Consider the following 22,259-nt stretch of genomic DNA (forward strand, 5'->3'; position numbering starts at 1 on the left):
ATGACAGTTGGATAAACGAGACGTACTGATCGTTCGCTTATTGGTGTATTGAATTAATTTCTGTAAGTAAGCCAAATATCCATACTGAATGTACTAATTTTGAATCAAGCTATTTTCTATAGCAAGGCCATGTGTCAAAGTTGAATGCACTAAATTGATAAAAAGTAGATAGGGGCAGTATAGTGTACTACCTGCTTTGGGCTTTTATAGGATCAATCCTTTACCCGTTCTCCAGTTTTTAGTCCACACTGAGATGGGCTTGTATAGTCTGCCAGTTTCGTAGGTCATGCTCCTAAAAGACGCCCTGGCTACGTGAAAATAGAAACATCGCAGTCGTGACTCTTAATAGGCCCCGTAACATGCAAAATGAAATAAGTCGGCCTCTCGCAATAGTCCATTTAAATTCTGTAAGTAATATAGTGATATTTGGATAGCAATGTACTTTGTTGATTGGTCGGTTGGAAAAATTGAAGTATATAAATTATGAGATGGCCACACTGTGGGGCATATGGTCTTCTAATCGTTCATGAAAGTGAAATGTACAATTTAAAAATAACTAACGCTAAAATTATACGATTGTAGCACCGTATCTGAAGATAAAAGGTATAAATTGTTACATTAATAGCTGATGAAATACCTTGAAGCAAATAAACAGCACAGTAGCAGACAAGAATTCAGTATTTACGATTCTAAAGAAAATTTACTATCTTCTCTCCTTTCTATCTATTTCAAATTCTCCGAATATCAAACATATGCATCCAATAATTTTAAAAATGAGTGCAATATACAACAACTCAAACAAAGAGAATGATCGGAAAATATTTGCCGCATTTTTAATCAGCGAGATTTGTTTATGTTGCAAAAAAAAAACAGTAAACAAGATAAAGTTTATGTTCTGAAACAGCATTCTTTGAAAACATTATACGATGGATTCAAACAATGCCTTGCTAAAACATAGATGAGAAATTGCGAAAATAGCTTCAACAAAATGTCTACATACTGAAAGAATAATGTTCCACCATGACCCGTCTATATTTACAGTTCTTTTCTTTAAATGACATCTACAAAATCTCTTGAATTACAATTATAATTACTATGCATTTTCCGAAAAAAGTATTCGATGTGAAATTTGAAAAACACTGCCAAATATTTGATCTTATTTCCTAATAGATATAATTTTAACGGAGAGTTAAAGGACAATGATCATGTTTAATGACCATATGTAAACTTTTTGTAATTTCTAAGCGGTGATCTTTATCAAAATCTAGGACATTTATCTCAATTTCACGATTTGGTACGACATCACATTCAACACGTCAGATTTTGGCAGAGTTTATTCCCGGTGATGGTTGACGTTTGATGTGAGGTAACAACACGAATGACGGCATCAAAGGTGAAATTGAAGCTTCAGTTCTAAGATTAGATCATCGCTCTTCTTTGCAAAGAACGGTGTTTCCATTCCTTCCAGGTTGTGCTTGATTGAAGGTATAATTTTATCTCCTCACATATGAATTGGATGATGAAATTGCCTGGAGAATCCTGTCCGCTGACTAGGCCACCAAATTAGTCACCAAGAAGTGGTTTACCGACTTAGATGACTGAATTGGTGTCAAGGTACAAGACCCATTCACTAATGGGCTCCAGAAGATTTTAAAGCTTTGGAAGGGCATATGCTGTGGTAAATGCAGTGATATTGACAGCCAAATCGACAAAGTCAAGAAGCGAATGTTACAACCATGTTGTCATTGATGGAAGGCAATTTGGACAATGTGTTAATCAATATTGGCAGAAGGAAAAGTTCCTTTTGAAAGATATGGCGTTGAGTTGCAAAGAAGTCAGCATCTCTTTTTGCAATGCTCGTTGGCATGGATTTCGGTGAAATAAGTCTTGTCAAGGAGGATACTTCTTCTTTCCGCAGTACTCATAGATGTACAAATGTTGGTCCTCTTCTGTCTGATAACATGAAGATCGATGCTGCTATATTGTTTTAACTTTGAGAAGGCACTGGTATAATCAGTAAAGTTCCCACCTGTGTGATTCTCTATTGGGTACTTCACAATCCTTGTCTACGATACCTCAAACATTTTAATGACTTTGTACTCCTCAACAGCTATGGCTAACTCGGGCATTGTCATAGTTCTCGCAAAGCACCGTTGGTAAACATTGTGACTGTTGGTGGGTGTGTTCACGACTTCTTCAAAGGGGACATGTCAGTTTCTTATCCTCCCTAAGGAAGAGAACAGGAAAATAGAGTTGTCGAGGTGACAGTACTCGACATTCTGCTAGATGAAGGTACAATGGAAAGGGAGTACAATGCTCTTTGTGCAGACTACCAGCAGCTTGAAATGGCATTTTTAGTACTTGATGAAATATGGGTAGATGCGTGTGAAATCCACATAGTGAATATCTTCATTATCAACTTATTTGTGGTTAGGAAGAGTAGCATTGGTTCTAATACCAATGAAGATATCCTCGTGGATGAACGGGCCCCTTTGGATCAAGTAACTTGATGAACTTTGCAGCTGTTGCTTTTCGTAAATATTTTTCTAGAAGTCATATTCCTGGATTTTTATAAAGCTGAGGCTGTTGGAACATAAAAAATTGCATCTTGTGTTTAGAACTTTGGTAGAGGTCATCCATGGTGTGCCTCTAGTTTAGTGTTGACACGTCTGGGTCTTCGTCAGATCGAAGACGTCATTGGTATCGCCAACCGTGCATCACATATACATGGGTTTTTTTTTGTTATCACAAACTGCTACCCCAAAAAGCTCCGTTTTCTTCTTACCACCTTACTGACATGTTAGATGTTTGCTTTGAAATCAATCCATGCAAACCACATCAATAGACTGATATAGAGATTTCTTCAGTGGATGTAGCTAATGTCAGAAAGACCATCATGGTTTCGTTCTTGAAAATACCTGAGCAGAGTGACACGATGGTCACACAATCTCTGAATGTATCTACACAATTCTATACGGTTTGAATATATGTTGAAATTTAAACAAATTCTTAAGGTGTCGAAATCACTTGCACAGTATTTTTCAATCTCTTCTTTCAAGTTGAAAAGGTATTTTTTTTACACTTTCATCTTCATACCATAATTTCTCTCTTTCTTTGTCACATTTTCCCTTTTTCTCTGTCTTTTTTCTGTTTCTCTTTTTTTCTCCCTGTTCTTTCATGCCATCAGGACCATAGTATCCTGAATCTTGGCGAGGACCGACCTTATTTTATTTTTTCGTTGTGTTCAAGTAATGAGAAGTAGTCTTTGTGCGGTTCATCTTATTCAAACATGTCAGGAACTTGAGCCAAAAGGTACAGGCACAGGACGGTAAATTTTTAGAGTCAATTAACTTGCTGTGTAAGTCTGGGATGAAAATTTGGATGATTTTTGTTTCATTGATGATGACTTCAGGTTTGATATTGTTCTCATTGCAGTAATACAGTATGAAATTTTCATCGTAACCTTGCAGAGCAATGAAAGTACTGAGGCATTTTCTTTCATGACCGCTCATTCCTAGAACTCTTATTTGGTGATGGGTTTCACGGAACACCTGCTCTGGACGTGACTAACAACTTTGGCAAATGGAGACCACCCTCTTAAGTACATTCAAAATAGAAAAATAGCATTTTGTCTCGTCTTCACTCACCCTTCATCTTCGTCTCAGGCTTCAAAGTTGAATATATCAACAGCATCATCATGATTACTCACTCCATTGGGCTTCTCTTTCGCCAGGATTGAATGGATGTGGTATAAGTGGTCACTGTCTCAATATTTTTTACAGTCTTTGCAGTATTTTCACTGCAATGATGGTCTTTATATATCTTTCTCATTTCCCATTTAATGTTTACACTGCAAGTTGTGGAGACTAATACCTTTACGTATTGCATATGAGAACCCTGCGTTTATGATAATTTCAGCATTGTCAACCCCTGCCGAAAATAGCGATGATGACCTTTGCAATAGCCATGATCATCCCTGGACATACAGTTTGAGCACAATAGCACTTGCAGAAAACTTTAAAGATGTTTTCATACTTGTCCTGTTTCCGGTTGTGACAGTGGTGAGTTCTTATGCACGTCTTTTCTGCCTTGTCCTCCTCTACGTACAGACACGAGTCTCATCCTTGACCATGCCAGGAATTGCCAAGACGATCTGACGGCTAACTCAGCTGTTAATTTTATGCAGGAAATTATAATAACAATAGTATGTCGAGTGACACAGGGCTTCGAGGGTTGGGATTGTCTGTGTTAGGGGGAGGAGTACTTTCCCGACGGTGATATGTGGTATTGATAAACGTGGATTAACGTTGCCACCATGATATGCGTATACGTGTACCAACGACAACTATGGTTGATTTCAATGTACCGGAAATAGACGACATTACTTTTCACGAACTTGGAAAGAAAATAATTTCAAACAACCACAACAACATCAACTTTTTGAAAAGGTTTAGAGATGACATCTTAGCGATTCATCTCGGAACACAAACTTACAAATTTCATCCATGCAATCAATACATTGCATCCGACATTCAAGTTAAACTTTTCATGCTCAAAACAGGATTCAAATTACATTCCTTGATGTAGTAATATGCAAAGGTGCAAGATACCACAAAGGAAACATTCTCTACAGTAGCATACTAAACCAATAGACATATCCAAATTTCTACATAGAGAATCGTGTCACCCAATAGCAACCATTATGGTTTCGTCAAAGGCGAAATCCTCAGATATGCTCTCACTTGTAACAACACTAACTCTACTAAAAGTCGCATTCTTCACAAACAAACTAATCGACAGAGAATACAAAAACAAATCACTAAAATAACAGCGGAAATAGACCAAAGTATCCAAATACACTAACAAACCGCACAGTAACATGAAAAGAAACAACGAACAAACTCATTTTCACTACAACATATAGCCCATATGTTAAAACGAATGATCTAAAGGGAAGTATTTTGAAACACTGGGCAGAGCTTTAAAAAAAGCCACACCACTGAGGAATCTATTCCCAGAATGACCAATAACTACTTACAAAAGAAACAAAAATTTTAAAGACACATTAATCAAAACAAAACTTACGGAAGTAAAGAAACATAAAAGAAACTAACCAGATCACCAAACGGATTTACAGCGCGATCCGAACATAGATATGGTTGCTTCACTACTTGAAGAACAAGAACATTTAAAAAAACACTTAATAAAAAATCACAAACACAAACTGAGGAAAGAATCTACACTGCGACTGATGAGCATCCACACTTGGGTTTCGAAACACAGGCGTCAAAGGGCCACTCTGCAACGTTTGTAACCATAGGTCCGGCTGTGTCTCGCCATAAGCTTTCCCCACACAAACAACACATTATTGTACACATTAACCTCAAGTTCCGTACACAAATGAGAAACGAAACAAACATTATTGTAACACAAACAATCGGATTGCAATTTAATGATCCTAAATCACATATATCCGAATACGAACGCAACACAAACTTTTGGATAGTAAGGTGGGGAGCCTCTTTCACATTTCATTGCGTACGGCATGTTATTCCAGATAAGACCTAATTACACGTACACCTGTGCAAGATTCATTTCAAGGTTTATGGTAATATATATTTGGATAGATCGCCGATTGCTCAAATAAGAAATGTAAGGAATCGGTAGCACTGAAAAGTCGTGGCTATTTGCTTCACTGTGACTTTCGACTAGATACGGAGTAGAAACGGAATATAGCCCATGGACAAGACAAACTGATACTGGATAGTGTTAATTGGGCCAATTAACAGTCAGTTAATTGTCTATTCACTATTTGGGTGATTGGCAGGTTGCTCCCATCGACCTCATATGCAAAGTAGGCCTAAAACAAAAGCCTCCAAAGATATTGACAGCTGGCTACAGCTTACCATGAATGCGTAATAAGCCTTCGCTACGCAGAAATTGCGTTCTGAAGGTCCTCTTATCCGGTCAAAACGTCTTGAGGTAACCCGTCATGATAAATCTTATGCTTGGTGTGGGCTGGTTCTCAAACTCTATCCTGTGCACAGCACAGTTCGTCAGTGTTGGTGATGCAGATGACACCTTTCATCAATCGAAGATAACGGGATATGTTGACAGGTCTCCTACCCTACTTCTTTCCATGCCAACAGACATCTGCACATGAATGGAGTTTATTTAGTATTATTTTTGTATAATATGACAGAGCCCCTTGGCCTTGGAAGGCGCTCTTTGGAGTTCCTAATGTATTTCCCAAGGGATACGGTGTATTCTGCCACCAGTACAATGTACGTTTTTCTGTCACCCGTCAGTTCTTGAATAGGAGGCCATAAGTACTGAATAAACTGAATTGAATTGAATTGAATAGGTGACAAAAGTAACCAAATGTGATAGGGAAGAGATGGACCTTCAAGTGTAATCTGTACTCTATCCTTGGAAAGAATGTTAAGGTGAGTCTACCAACAAGACATCTTGTAACAAAGCTATCGATTGCACAAAACCACACACTTGTTGGATGCCGTTGAATCTTATCTCATTGTTATGAGCTGCAGCATCGAATTCCTTCACTTTTCGTTCATAGACATATATGGCGCTGTAACACTCCAACCCACTGTCTTCATTTGATGGTTAGTCATCTGATGGCAGGTCATCAGTTAGGGATTATGTTGATGATTATTTTAGATGTACTCTTGAGTATTCATCATGATGACGTTTGAGTGTGTCGAACATATAAAGGGCAATGAGTAAAGAAGGCTTTTTAACTTCACATTGAATATAAATATTGTGTCACAACATTGTGGCTGTTCTCGCTAATATGGCTACAACCAGTATTACAACTATCACTATTAAAAGAACTATAAGAGCCATTCCTGATACTGCTACAACCACTACAGGTTAATGTTGACGACTCAACAGTGCTATCACTGATGTTGGTTTTCTCACTCGAGCACAATCCCACGTTTTCTTGACAATGGCAAGATTTATGCTTGGTTTGATATACTGCTTCCTTGGCTTAGGAGTTTGTTTATGAAAAAGAAACCCGAAAACATAATTACATTCACAGAAAAGGTGCACCATTATTGAATACTAAATTATTACACAATGTATTACCGTTTTCCAATTTGCATATAAACAATAAACCAATAGTGATACAACCTGATATACAGATATGAAAAACGAAAGTCACAGGTTTTTTTGCAACAATGGAATTTCCGATATTTTTCCAATTGTACACAAATAATGTTGAAGGGATACATCTGATATCAAATTCATTGCAATATTTATGTAGAAAGTGATCAAAGTTGTAATTTATCAATTAATACCACATTCGACAAACCGATATTTTTTATCAGGCAACATGCAAATAAGATTATCGATGTGCAATTTTCACAAACAAGGGTCTTTTGTGGAACTACTTCTGTTTCTAATAGAAGTAGCTGCTTTTGTGGGCGAACATAAAAACAAGAATGCCGTCTTGAAAACAAAGCAAGGGATCGCCATGTTGAAGAATGAATTGCAGCTATGACAACAGGGAGAGGAATGTTAATGGACATACCACTGCCCTATCTTGATTCTCTTCTCGAGTAATTTTTCTCTGGCATCGGGAAGAAGAGTGCCGATAATTTTGAGCTAGACTCTATTTCCAGCTACCATAAATCAATTTAAAGGTTTTTGTGTGACAAAGACTATAGTGCTAGTATTATTCGTGACAAAGCATTTGCATCAACTTGTAGTGCAATGACAAGGAAACGTAAACAGCTTAAAGCATCAGGAAAGGGGAACTTGCCGAACAAGCCAAACCTTCTCCAACATATGTCCTATACGAGTATGTGAAACCTTTGCTTTGCCAACACTGGATAAAAAAATCTAGAAGCCACTTCTCCCATTTACCTCGGTATTGTATACATTCCATATGTCATCAACAGGGAAACATGGTAATGTAACCCGCGTATGGGAATTAATAAGCTAAATATGCTCATGAAGAGGATGTTGAAAGCAGCCAGACTCCACTGTAAACTCAGTAATCACAGCGCTTGCAAAGCTTGTGTTCAGCCACTGCTTGATGCCAGCGTTCCTCCTAACACAGGGGCACAACTAAGCGGACATAAAACGTGCCAAGTCTCGACAGGGTTTTCACAGGTAACCAAGGCCAACAACAACATCTGATTAGCAATATCTTCACCTGTGTAAACAAAAGCTAAGACCAGCGGCCAAGTAGATGCGCCAGTACCGTAGCCGTCATTTACGATGTTCATTTTCTCGTCAACGACTGCCGTTTACCCCTTCCGCAAACAACAACCTGAATTAAACTGCATGACATGTTTGCCAATACCCAGATATGTGGGCGAGGGGGAGACTTTTAATTTCAATTTTAACACCTCATGGATGGTGAACTTCCCAAGTGGACTGATGCAGGTTTTTTATCCCTTGCCCATCTTATCCCCAAACATATGCGAACGCTTCAATCAGTTTCTATCCTTAAAACGGCTCAGATATCAACTACCGGAGCCAGAAACCACTTTCTGTCTGACAGATGTTTTTTTTCATTTTCCTGTATAATGGTATATAATTCGCGTCTCATCATAGCTGGGGTGTCCTATATGCTGTTTATATCTAAGTCTTTCATATTAAATGTAAAACATATCATATTTTTGGACAAGTAAAGGGTTTGGAGGACTTTGCCGAAGTGCTGACATTTTTGGCAAATACCTACTTCCGGTAAAATTGTCAACAAATGTACCCCGTTCAATGACTGCAAATGAATGAATATTTTTTTTCATGAAGAAGATTTTAAAAATAACATCAACATTAATTCTTCAATTTCATCACGCGGAATACAAAATCCAAAATGTTTGTTTCAATAAATTATTATTTTATTTTTATTGGAATACAGAGATTGCTTTGAGAGTATAACAGGGAAATGGGAGTGACATAAAAGACGTCAAAAGATATTTCAAAACCGGATTGATATTATGTATGGATCTGTCGACAAGTCTATCCGCAGTTTACAACACAGTGCCATTGATCAAGGTCATAGAACCTCAGTGTATTCATGGACGCACTCTGAGCAAATGTCAATCAGAACTTTGCAACAAATTTAAACCTCCATACATTATGACCTTGTTGCGTGTGCAAGACCCTCATATAATTAATGCTCGAGCTCTTGTACTCAAACAATTCAAATTCATATTGTTAATGAATAATACATATTTCCCCACGACATAATAAGTGACGATGTTTTTCCACTTGACAGTTGCAAAATGCACTCCAGTCTTTGCAATTTATTTACGTTTTAACGGGGATATGTAGAACCCCCGCCCCAAAACTACACACCAGACAGTAGTCTTGTGAGTTGCAAATTAGTAGATGGAATTTTTCACTTCTCCTCTCCAACAACCTCTAACTGTCAATAAAAATTTGCTACAAAGTTTCTGCACGGTAAAAGTATGTCCCAATTGAATGACCCCATTTCTACAAATGGTCTGATTTGCCCTGAATTGGCCTGATTGGCTGAAAGATTACATAAAGATTTTAACATAGTCGGCTGATCACAATTCGAGTGGCAGGTCAATGGCATTATGATTGATAATAGTGCTTAATAGTCAAGTAAAATGCATGTACTGTATACGTCACGAATGTTTTCATTTCCTGAGTTTGATTACGGAAAGTAAAATGCAAATTCATTCTATCCAACTAAACTATATGTTGTAATTTTTGTTTTTCTCTAATAAGTAATATATTTTAGGGGAAATCGGACAATACAGATAAAAAATGAAAATGTTACTGACATCATGATAGGAGTATTAGGAGGTCAAGATACGGGTGATGTGTAAGTTGGTAGGAACTTGACAGCCTACTCATTTTGTAGAAATAAAGTGAAACATTATATAAGACGTGATTTCCTTCAAGGGAATCCCTTCCTGACTTTTCAAATATTTTATACAAATGAGTATAAAATAAAACAAATTCGACGTGCATTTAAGTTCTCTCAATTTTTTAACATCTATCAGGACATATTGGTTTGTCTCTTTAACACAAAGGATCCCGAAAAGAAAGTCGAACGCAAGGGAATAAAAGGATAGAGAAATATAGATAAAAGAATAGATAAATAAATAAATTGATTAGCAATAGGTAAATGTAATACTTACAGTATTGTCATACTGTCGTTCCGCCAATGCAAACACTGTATCCCTTTCTGAATTTGCCAGAGACACATCAGTCAACTCGTCATTCATCGTTATTGCACCTAGAGTTCAGTCAGCTCAATAGTCAGGGTCAACGTAGCCCTTGCATTGCTCACTATTCATAGTCTCAGTTCATTTGCATTGTGGGTGGACTGTACAAACGCTAGCTTTGGGGTTGACTATACAAGCCCCGGACACGGTAGACAATGAGGTTTACTGCACAGTACAATAAATTACCCACAATTCTCTTGGTTAATATTATAACAAAGGTACTGACACAAAAGGAAGAAATACCTCATTATGCACGACTACAAAATTGTACTTTAAATAGGAAGAACAAGTAGAAGATGTACCTGTTCGTTTTTCGATACAGCCTTTGGAGACAGAGTTGTCAAAGCGCTTGCTAAGTTCTTTAACAAATTCTGCATTAGTCTTATCCACTTCTTGTTTTACTTGTGTTCGCAGTAATTCTTTGATTTGGTTTGACTTCTTACTAACGACACTGTATTTCTTAATTGCATACATTATTTTCTCTTGCAATTTCTTTGTTTCACCGTTCATGTCAACGGTGACGTCACGCTCATAATCTAACATGTTGTATTCCTTTAAAAAGTAATGACACTGCGATCTAACAGGAACATAAACCGGAACGCCGATTGCCATAGCTGTCAAGGCAAAATTGAAAGAGTTCAGAGCCTTGGGAGGAATAAGGACAATATGCGCACACTGTAGTTCCTCCTCCAACTGTTCGAGCGATTGAATGGGAATGCAAAAAATGTCTAGTTTTGCATGTGGTTTCAGACGCTTTTCTATTTCTTCCTCTCTTCCCTCGGGAACACCAACTATTCTCCATTTTGGTGGGGAATCAAAACTATTTATGCAGGTTTCGGTGACTCCGTTGATTGCCTTTGCCAAGACCAGGAGATTTGAGAGTTCTTTGATATCACACTTTTCAAGGAACGAAAGAATTCTAACTTGACCGTTATCTGAGAGTTTAGGAGGTGATAGTTTAAAGTAACGATCGAGTGGAAATGTCTGTATTTGGAAGTGCTTATCTCCATAATCTGTTCCGTGTTTGGAACTGAAATCGTGATGCGCTTCAAGTCCAATAGAAGTTATTACATCGGCAACTTTACTGTCTTCCCTAAAAAAATCGCAATGGGTATTGAATTTGTCTTTAGAATATCCAAGAGAATGCTCAGATAATAAGTCATGATCCCATAGGTTTACCAAGTGGAAAATGGCATCTTTGAAAATATCTTGGCGTATTCGATAGGCTGCATCTGACGTACTCATGCCAAACCCGACCACCATTTTCACATTTTCTATCTCGCCTAGTTTAGGATAATAGTATTGATGTGTAGGTAACCAATTAGGTTCTGGTTCAGTATATCGACCGCGCGCATCCATAGATGGCAACTTAAGAGAAATGTCTAAATCCTTGGCCTCTTGATTTATACGAGGTGATGTTTTCAACAAAGTGCAGAAAATGACCATTCCCAAAGCTTGGAATAAACCAGCGAGTAGTGAGACAGCACCTCCAACACCACCTTGTAGAAAGGTTTCCCATTGTTCACACACTATTAAAGCTGCCGGCTTACCCTTCACATTTCTGTGGAAATGAGAACATAAAAGAGTTAAGGAAACAAAATTATGACAAGAAAAGAACAAGGATATATTGAACCTTTTACACTTTTGGGATTTTAGCATACATGATTCAGCTACAAGATACGCTTAAGATACGCTGGCAGTAGTAAAAAATACACAATTGTGTTGTTCAACGTGCAATACAACAGCTGATTAGACGGAAATCAGACAATGTAAATATTTTGTTGTGTGAAAATGTGTGCATCATTTTGTAAATATGCAGGGACAGGGCGCTGGGGCTTTTGAAAAATTGAATGCATGAAAATAAAACCTCTACATGTATATGTGCACAAAAATGTGTGCACAAAAATGTGAGCACAAAAATGTGAAAACTCTCTTACTACAATTAGCGGACCCTTTTCACATAAAGATACTACAAAGGACATTTACTGAATCCTTGGTGATATATTATTTCATACTTTATTTTTAGCCCATGTGTTCACACATGCGAGATGATGCCGCGATTTCTGTCTGTCTGTCTGTCTGTCTGTCTGTGGGTGGGATATCTCGAGAACGGCTAATCTGATCCGAATCACATTTGGTACATATATTTTGTTAGGGAATAACAAAATCTGATTAGTTTTTGCTTTTGGTAGGTGTAGCTTGCATATTTCATGCTTATTTACATAATCAATGATTTCAGAAAGAACAGATATACTGGGATAGAGACTGCAGAGAATTTGCTATAAATGTTGATAACACCAGGGATTATTATGTATGAAAGATAGAGTAGGATGAAATGAAAGTTAATTACTAATTTGGATATTTGATGAACTTACTTAATTAGGATATATATCTAAATTTCCTCTACCGAAATTGACAAAATTTTGTATACTTTCCCAATAATGAATTTTTATCTAAATTTCCTCGATAATAATTTGGTATATTGAAGATATTATGATATAACATCATAAAAAGTGATTGGGCATTCTTATTTTAGCTAATTACTTTGCGTATTTAACGAACTTTCGAAATTAGGGATATACTGAACTGACGACCAAAGTTTAAGAGACTTGCTATATACATTGAAGATACTATAATATTTTTGAAAGTTATTTAGCGCTATCACTTCAACTAATGACTTATTTGCATACTTAACGAACTTTCCCAGGTAGGGAAATATATCTCGATTGACATGATCAAAGTTGACGAAACTAATTATGCATATTTGAGATACACTGATATAACAATCATGAACGTTGTTTTTGATGTTTGAGATAAACTTACTCCTAATTTTCATGTTTAAACAACTTTACTTATATTTGCAATTATGGTCTTTAACATTCATTATATATTTTGTAAAGTCTCAGCGCCTATGAAATAATTTAGGAAGGTATCAGCTCATTTGTCAACGGCAAAGTCGTTAAAAAGGACAAGCGTAAGTACCGTTTACAAGCTGATTGCGTATCAAGTGAAGTGAAGCGAAACGTACCCATTTTGTAAAGGAGAGTATCATGCATGATCAACAAGTTATGATTTTCCTTGTATGCTCAAAAAGTGATGTCTCCATTCCTTGAATTAAAATTTGGTCTGTATTTGTGTAGTGTCTTATATAATTTCGCCATGGCTTGTTGTTAAATCAACGACCGAGGTGTCCATTTCCACACTGACTGCCATAAAATGATGTAGACGCAAAACACATTGAAACACATACAAGAAAAGATGTATGATATATGGCGCGGCTTTCCCTTTATTACACTTCGAGTTAAGTTTCAGCCTGCATTTGTGTACTGTAATATGTTATTACGGCGGAACTGAAATAAGGATTTAGTCTAGAATTCAACAGTAAATAATAATAGTCTACATTGAACACAATGCTTTGTGATGGAAAGACTAATATTCATTTTCAAGTGTGTAGGAAGGAGATAATGAAAATTCCCTTTTTAGAATTAGAGAAACAATATCATTGTCAAAAGTTACAAGAGCTCTAGAACTGTTCCGTTGGACTAATTTTTTGCAGATTTGTTGATGGAGATAAGCAACGCAAACTAACCACAAGTCGATAAATCATATGTGACAACAGGCGTTCAAATGGAGGTGTTTCCCTTGAATTGGTACAAATGGATAATAGAGATAGAAACTGTATAACTTTGCGAATAATAATAATTATATTATAGCTTTGTCAATACCAGTGAATTTTGTGACGTCATATCCATACATTATTACTGATAATGTATTCCATTATTCAGCATTGCGGCCCCACAGCGAGCAAATTTTTTTTTGGAAAACGAAAAAAGGACTGCGCATTTAAAACGAGGGAAAATATCGGATAAACCATGTAATACACAAAACTATAAATCTTGATAATCGTGCACAATATTGATAATAATGTCTTACTGTACGATTTATCACATTTTTTGAGTCCTCGCGCACGCATTTGTCGTCTGGCTGGCTGGCGCTCAGCATACGCTGGTTGTATTACTACGTTTGTTTACAACATGGTTCGCTTCGTTGCCGTATAGGTGAAACAGAACTCAGTACGTTTGCAAACTCCTAGACGATACTGGGTTTGACACATGGCATATTATGCATGTCAGTGGCCATGTAAACGATGCAAGCGTGAAAGGCTACTCGAACCAGCCGTAAACGAGCCAACAACGGCAGCTTGCTGTCATCATGGATGTAAAAAACCGGAAGTGTCTACGGACATACTACGGAGCCATTCAAAGTCTCGGTCCAAGGTCAGCTACTACCAACAATCATGACGACCGTGGACTCTCCGTTGATCTAACATCTCGGCCACCTAATTCTGATGCATTGACTGTAATCGGAGACAACTTTCATTCATCGTTTTTTCTCCATGTCTGTGATTTTACCTTGCCTTGTTCTCGATATCGCGACGGTACCGAAACCCTCCAGTATGTTTGTCAACTGTACCTTTCAAGCACCCGTTTACGTCAAGTTCTGTCGTTCGCCAAAATAAAGTAGCTCTTCTCAAGAAGCCATCGAAAATTAAATTCATAGACACTATTATTATTGAAATATAAACATTTGAATAACAATGTTGAACTCTGTTGATATCGTTAGCAATGAATGCTGTACTACTAGCGACATAATAATGATCGTATTGATCAGCTGATACCATGCAGCTCGCTAATCATACTGATGTCGATGCATGAACATTCCGTTTTCTCCATCTCTGGCATTTCACCGTGTCGACTTTTTGAATGGCATGATATTTAAAGGTGATGTTTCAAGTTTGATATGGACGGTAGGGATGCAGTTACTTTTCATTTCCTTCGAAAATAAATCGTTTTTCAATTCAAAATGAACCGTGAAAGTGCTGGTCATTTTTTGTGCTGAACGTGCGTGTTCAGTGCAGTGCACTGTGCAGTGTGGAGTCAGGGCCGATCATGCTGGACGACGCTCACTGGCTTCAAACTCAGTTTAAATTTCCTTTTTTATTCGTTTTCTACAACTACAAATTCACTGGCATTGCCAAAACTATAAAATAATAGCAATAATGCACCCCTCCCGGCCCATAATGGACTCAAGCAAACTTTGCACTTCATAATGTACTCGGCTTCGCCTCGTACATTATGTCGTGCAAAGTTTGCTTTCGTCCATTATGGGCCGGGAGGGGGTGCATTATTGCTTAAATAAAGAAACGGCGAGTGACAACGCGGACGGATAAGATGTTTGATTACTCATCCATGAGATAATGAGAGAGTAGTACACCACTCCACTGGCGCGCTAATCAGTAGCTATAAACGTGCTCGCCATTGGAATTTCGGCTTTACTCGAGACAATAACATGATAATACCTATTAATTATTTGCTCTAGTTTTCATATTTCATACACAATATTCCAATAATAGTTATTTTATGTCGATAATCGTACGTGATTGCGATTGCATGGCTCACAAACAGAAAAGAGGGAGAAGGGAGGGATGCAGAATCCTAATGGCCCGGTTCTTCGTCTGCATTGCTGTCTGACTCCCTATAGACGTTTTGCTGTAGCTGCCACAGGCATGAGTAATTTGCTGCAATGAATTGGGGCAGCTGTTTGTTGTTTGCAGTGTACCTAAATATATTGAGAGTTTGGGTGTACCTTTCAATATCATAATTACAAATAAAATTTGTACTGAGGAAGAGAAGAGGATTTCATTTCTGAAAACAGGAGAAAGAAGCCGGCCTTTTGAATAACAGCATTTGGTTTGTGAACGCATATTTTATGTTTTATGCATATTGAAAATATGGGAAACAAAAACAACGCTTCCCTTTTTTATGACTTTACGGATTTGTTGCGCGATGTCACTATGTTTTCAGGCCTTTTTGACATATCAGAAGTGTCGATACCTCCAACATATAGCCCTCACTTAATGGGATGTAAACCTTGGTATTTATGTTTACATCAGATACAAGGCACGCCCTTTTCTTAAATAAATAAACAAATTGGATGAATGTAGATAAAGGGTGCGAAAAGTGTATATCTGTTTACAGTTTAACAAATTTATCTCCGTGGCTATGTTACAGGTCATTCACTTTGATGTAGACTTTCCTAGCATTATAACGCTATACTAAATACTTGTTACCGTATGACTAGTGACAATACGTCATGAACATATAAACAAAACCATAAAATGATGATGATAGTGACGAAGCAATGTGAAAGGGTCTGATCAGAATTGTATCCAAATGTACAGAGGATGATATGATGAGTTTAAATTTTCATTGTAAGCAAATAATCACTGAATACGAATGCAGGGGAGCCGGCAGAAAGATGGAAGGAAGAAGGGACAACACCTGGCAATATGTAACATCAGTGTTTAAGAATGAAACTGTGTTATCTTCGAAGATTTTGAGTCACTACTCTGTTTCTGTATGCCAAAGTCGTCTGTCTGGTATTTTTCGATGGGAGACGGTGAGCAGTAACAATTACACTGAGTCATGAGGATGAATAAACTAAGTTTGAACAGTTCTCCAATTTCATTAATGAGGTATGCATGATTTAGAGGACATGTGGCAATTTATTATATATAATTTAGACGTCACCTAAAAAAAGAAAAGTGTTTTATCTGATCCGGTCATCACCAGCTTAAACAAAAAAGGTAGCATGTTGTTGTCAAAGATATCGATAACTATAACTCGTAATTATCAAGGAATGTATATACGAAGTCATGCTTTTGAATGAAATTATCGACTTAAAAAAGATGCGTTTTCTACCCACAGAAGACCTAATTGAGTTTGTGATTACTTTTCACGTGATTTAATTTGCAAAATTGCAAAATAATCATAATCATACAATCCATAATCCAATAACACTAGGTCAAATTTGTAAGACAATAGTTGTAAACATAGTCACAAAAACAGCACAGAACAGACAGTAAATAGACGGTACACAAACAAAGTCAAATTCGATATATCAGAAGAGGGGAACCACGGAGTGACTGTCACTTAACGTTATAAGCATCTTACCATCTAAATACATAAATAGTTTAGATTAATATACCGATACGCAATTCTCATTTTGATGTTTGATCTTAAGAGGAAACATAATTCAACATCCGGCTGCTTGAAATATACTGAACCATCAATAATGACATTTTTAAAATGTCAGCAGCATGGAAGTACGAACTGAAGACGACAACATCATCATCGTATTCGTGTATTGACCAGAAAACTTCACTATATGATGATAGTCAAAATATGGCAATGCCTCGATATTGACAACTCAGTCCAAACGTAGGGCAACGTATAGTGATGTGTTTCATGTTTGGAAAGAATAAAATATGTGATATATCAGGTACATCGTCTGTGCATTACATTTGTGCCAAGACGAATACATGCTTCTAATCAATGTCGGTATTTATACATGCATCATTCTAGTAAAATTTGCCGAGGGAATGACTGCCTCCGTATGGTTTATTCAGCAATAGGCGCAGCGTCATAGGCGTCATTTGTATGAAACCAATTTGATTGAAGTAACATGTTGAGATTGTGACCTTTTGTACTCTATGATCGTCCATTGAAAACGACTAACGTTTTTACTACTCATTCTTAATCAGCTGCACTTACACAAATCCCCCGTAAATGTCAATTTAATTCTTACCTATCATCAGCTTATCATGAGTTTTTGTCAAAGCTGTTATTGGAAACGCCAGGAATAATGTTTTGTCTCATTCTACACGAAAGAACTATAATGAGTGGGCCTCAAAGATTGATGATTATACATCAACATGTGCAAACTTTTCTAATAGACTCTATACAATATAGATCCCCTAATGGCAATGTGGGAGCCATCTGAAGTTGCTCTTGTCCGTGCTCTTGCCTTTTGCCTTGACAGAAAACATATTGATCATGTTATAATTGTAAAGCCGAAATTTGTACAGTTCTTATGTTTAAATACAATGTACAATACAGGAGTTCTGATTGGCATTCTCTGTGCAACATATTTCGCCTCCCGTTTCGTGAGAGAAAAAGTACTTTTTTATATTTTTGTTTTATTAAATGTTTAGTATAAGCGTCGGAATCTTCTAAAGTCACATTTGAATGTGTGGAGCAGACAGTAAGGACACTTTACTTCTTTCTTTATCTTTGCCTCAATAATTAACTTGAGGAAGTACATGTACCGTGTTATTCTGAGATGTCCAAGATTGTGATGATATTTGTAAAGCAGACCCACTTGTTGATTAATCTACTTCAGTTTTTGTACTTTTTAACTTTTGTAATTTACTTTGAAAAGAGTGCTGTCATCGTTTTCGCACGTTTCCTTTTCGCCTTTGTTGTCCACGGTATAGTTGCTTTATTATTGTAGCTTTTACATTCTTTTTATTTCTCATTTTGAATGCTCTATAGTTAATAAATGCGCCTCAACCCCGATATGTTAGACTGTGACCTGTATCTAAGGGACAATTGTTAATACTGTAGCCTTATTTCATATCGAAGGGAGCTACAATAAAATTCTTCTCAACAGTTGGGAGAGAAGCTCATAAAATTGTAGCAGATGTTTTTAAGGCTGCCTAAATGTTAAAACATTTTGCTTTTGTTTCACTTTCATATGAACAATGCCACTTCCTCTCGATCAATAAAGTTTCATAAGACGTATACCATTTAGGACATAAATTTGTGTCCCAAACCCCAGCATCGCTCACGTTGATTGGTAGGTCTTATGTCCCTATGTCCCATCTGCGTTCATTCATTGGCTGCCTTTATGTCCTCAAGTCTCATTAATATTTACTGTTCCGAATGCAACTCATTCATTGGCCGCCATATGTTCTTGTCCCTGCCTCACTTTCGAGTGTTCCTTGTCTCGTTCTGCCATGTGCTCATTACTGTAATATACAAATGTATCTGCGCGCTTAGCAAAGCAGTCCCAGACTCCAGGTGTTTCATTCATGACTTTCGAACAATGACTGACAGTAACCTTTGTGAAGCCGCTAATTATGGTGGCTTCAAAACAACGTATCGCCATGACAATCTTATGTCAAATATAGTACCTCTTTACGATTGCTAAATGGTCATATAATCCACCCCCCGTCTTTGTTTGTCTCTGTGGTTACCGCAGTTCCTCTACCAAACTGAAAGCATAGTAAACATTCGCCAGAAATTAAAAAAAGAATTCCTCCGTTGAAGATATCGTGTTCTTTTTCAAAGTCTCAAGTTTATTCGGGAAATGCGCGGCATCTGGCAGAGTTGTTTCTGATTGCCCGTTTTTTTGTCAAAGTAACTTCAAACAGGTGCACAACAGGCACATTAATTGCCCTCCACAGCTAATGTCTTGTAATATTCGCATCGAACGGGTCACAAGCAGATTTACCTTGCTCATTTCGATGATATATGTACACCAACATTGGATCTGTAGACGATTACGAAAATAATCATCAACAAACGTGAATGTCCGAACAAACTAAAGAGCTAGTCTAATTAAAGATGCTGACTACGTTATACATGTACATGGATCATCTCGAATCAATGATGCAGTCCTTTATTATCAATTCGGGACATAAGCTGCAACTTTTGACTATTTTTTCAGTATTTTAGTTCCGTAAATCTACTATAGTTTCTCATCCTAATACCTGTGATATGCTAATTTAAAGTGTCCATTACTCTCAGACTGCTTGTCAACACACCCAGTACTTGTGTAATGATCATTGTTATTGTTGATAAATGAATTATAGTCCGAACTTGAATACAGTATTCAACAATAACGCCTGATTATATCCATTTAGACTGCATCGACAAGGTATGCATTTGGTATTTATTTCATCATAGCCCAGGGATTAACACCAGAAACTGGAGTCAAAACGGAGAACAACTGAGAAAAGCTAAATGGGACAGCTAATGGAGCTTTAACAAACAATCCGATGGCAAGCAGTTTGTTGTACAAATGAATTTTAAGCTGAAGAGTGTAACTCCAAAGTTGTTCACTTTGTAAGAAGCAGCATATTGTTACTGACAGAAATATTTACATCTAATAAGACCAATATTGCTACGTGTCACATGTGCACGTGTCAGGGGAATGCAGACAACTTTGATGCCGGAGCTTCCTGACAATGAGATTAAGTGCAGCGCAGATGCAAAGACAAATTTGTCTTCACAAACGTTGCACCTACGCTCTAGCTGTCTGGTAATGATTGGCTAGGCTCGCAGATGCGTTACAGTAATGAGCACATGGCAGAACGAGACAAGTAACACTCGAAAGTGAGGCAAGGACAAGAACATATGGCGGCCAATGAATGAGTTGCATTCAGAACAGTAAATATTAATGAGACTTGAGGACATAAAGGCAGCCAATGAATGAACGCAGATGGGAAAAAGGGACATAAGACCTACCAATCAATGTGAGCGACGCTGGGGTTTAGGACACAAATTTATGTCCTAAATGGTATACGTCTATAAGGACATGACATTTTAATGTCCTCCATTTGAGTGGGTCATGTGGGTCAGAACAAAAGTAGAATGTACTGACTAAACCCTTGCAACAATACCTGAACTCTCCCTCGAGATGTAGGTCACCCGCAATATAATACTACGCAGTGTGTACCCATGGCTACTCACCAGAAGCTTTGGTATAAACAACGCGTACGTGCTTTGCATGCAATTCCTTGTTACCACCTCGGTGCTGCATGATGAACAAAACAGTTCTCTATCATGGCTGCTGCATTGAAACATAATTTTTAGGTCACAAAATGACTGTGCAACCAAATGAGATACCACGGAATTTTATCAGATTCTGAATAAGTGTTTTAGAAACATGGATCTGTTTTGCAAAATATATATGCATACGAATGGCAGCATAGAGAATTTAAAATATTTAGACGTTTGACGAAAATAATAACGACGCAGGCCCTAAGCCCAATAGTGGGCGCGGCGCTTGTCGTGCACACAGGTAAGCTTATGTGTTCTAGGCGATAACAGACGGGCCTGCCATGGCGAAGTTAAAAAAACCTAAACCAAGGCTAAGAAGGCGACTCTTACACAAATAAATACCCTTCTTAACAGAATCATAACCTTGCAGACACTGTGCACCCGGACATAAATTTTTGTCAAGTCGTAAAACTAGTTACCTTAATATTGCTCTTTCGGGCGTACGAGCTGCGTCTACCGATCTGCCAGGGATATCAGTTTCGTCGAAGCCTGAGACCGTCGCCATTGCCAATCCCAGATACAAAAATCCCAAAGGAGTTTGACAGAAATTGCAGAACGTTACACGGACACAGCTACACGTTTGCTTTTACGCAGAGGACTGAGGAACAAAATGGCGCCTACACGAACGTTTATGGTTTTTGTTAGGGAACGAGCAGAATTATAAACGGTAGAGGGGGTAATAGTGGTGCGGCATAACCAAAATTTTCATAACAATTGTGCATTTTGTGATAAAAGCATGAAATTTGGTACGAATGTAGATTATCATGATATAAATCAATTGGATACCGAGCCACCACGGTTTGAGCCTCGTTCTGGTGTGGCGGCCATTTTTAAATATGGCGACCATCAGTCACTATAAAATCCCATAGTTGCTGCTCTACAGATGATTCTGTGGTGAATAAAGGAAGTATTTCCATCATAAATGACTTTTAAGATTACCATTTGCATATTTTTTGTTTTAAAATCAATTTTGATACCGATCCCTCACAGCTAGAGCCTCGTTCTGGTGTGGCGGCCATTTTTAAATATGACGACCATCAATTACTGTAAAATCCCGTAGTTGCTGCTCTTACGGATGATTCTGCAGTGAATAGTGGATGTATTACCATCATAAATGCATATTAATATTACTATTTGCATTTTTTATTGTTTTATAATTTCATACTACCAGAAAAACGGGTTCTCTTAATAACATTATTGACAATATGGTTGGAACAAGGCAAAAGTGGAAGATTCAAAATTGTCAAATGAATATTTTATACGATGATCAGCTGTCAGCTGTTCTGTGTAGTTAGACTATCAGAAGGTACTATTCAGAATTTTTATTATTTTATTCTTATTC

The 22,259-nt window shown here is 37.4% G+C and overlaps 2 protein-coding genes across 2 annotated transcripts in view; both read right to left on the bottom strand.

Annotated features, from left to right (window-relative positions):
• Positions 1 to 9,315, bottom strand: part of LOC139127069 (uncharacterized) — a 34,588-nt gene extending 25,273 nt beyond the window's left edge. Inside the window, exon 1 of the mRNA XM_070692992.1 lies at positions 192 to 9,315. The gene's annotated coding sequence lies outside the window, so the exon portion shown is untranslated. The remainder of the gene's footprint in view (positions 1 to 191) is intronic.
• Positions 9,316 to 21,539, bottom strand: LOC139127067 (uncharacterized). The gene is made up of 2 exons (XM_070692991.1): positions 21,337 to 21,539; positions 9,316 to 11,793 (listed from the first exon to the last, which is right to left on the bottom strand). Exons 1-2 carry the CDS (start codon positions 21,420 to 21,422, stop codon positions 10,440 to 10,442), a joined length of 1,440 nt encoding a protein of 479 aa, XP_070549092.1. The 5' UTR covers positions 21,423 to 21,539; the 3' UTR covers positions 9,316 to 10,439.
• Between the last annotated feature and the right edge of the window lie 720 nt (positions 21,540 to 22,259).

The sequence above is a fragment of the Ptychodera flava genome, unplaced genomic scaffold (genome assembly GCF_041260155.1).
Source record: "Ptychodera flava strain L36383 unplaced genomic scaffold, AS_Pfla_20210202 Scaffold_28__1_contigs__length_4768798_pilon, whole genome shotgun sequence".
Classification (NCBI taxonomy): Eukaryota; Metazoa; Hemichordata; class Enteropneusta; family Ptychoderidae; genus Ptychodera; species Ptychodera flava.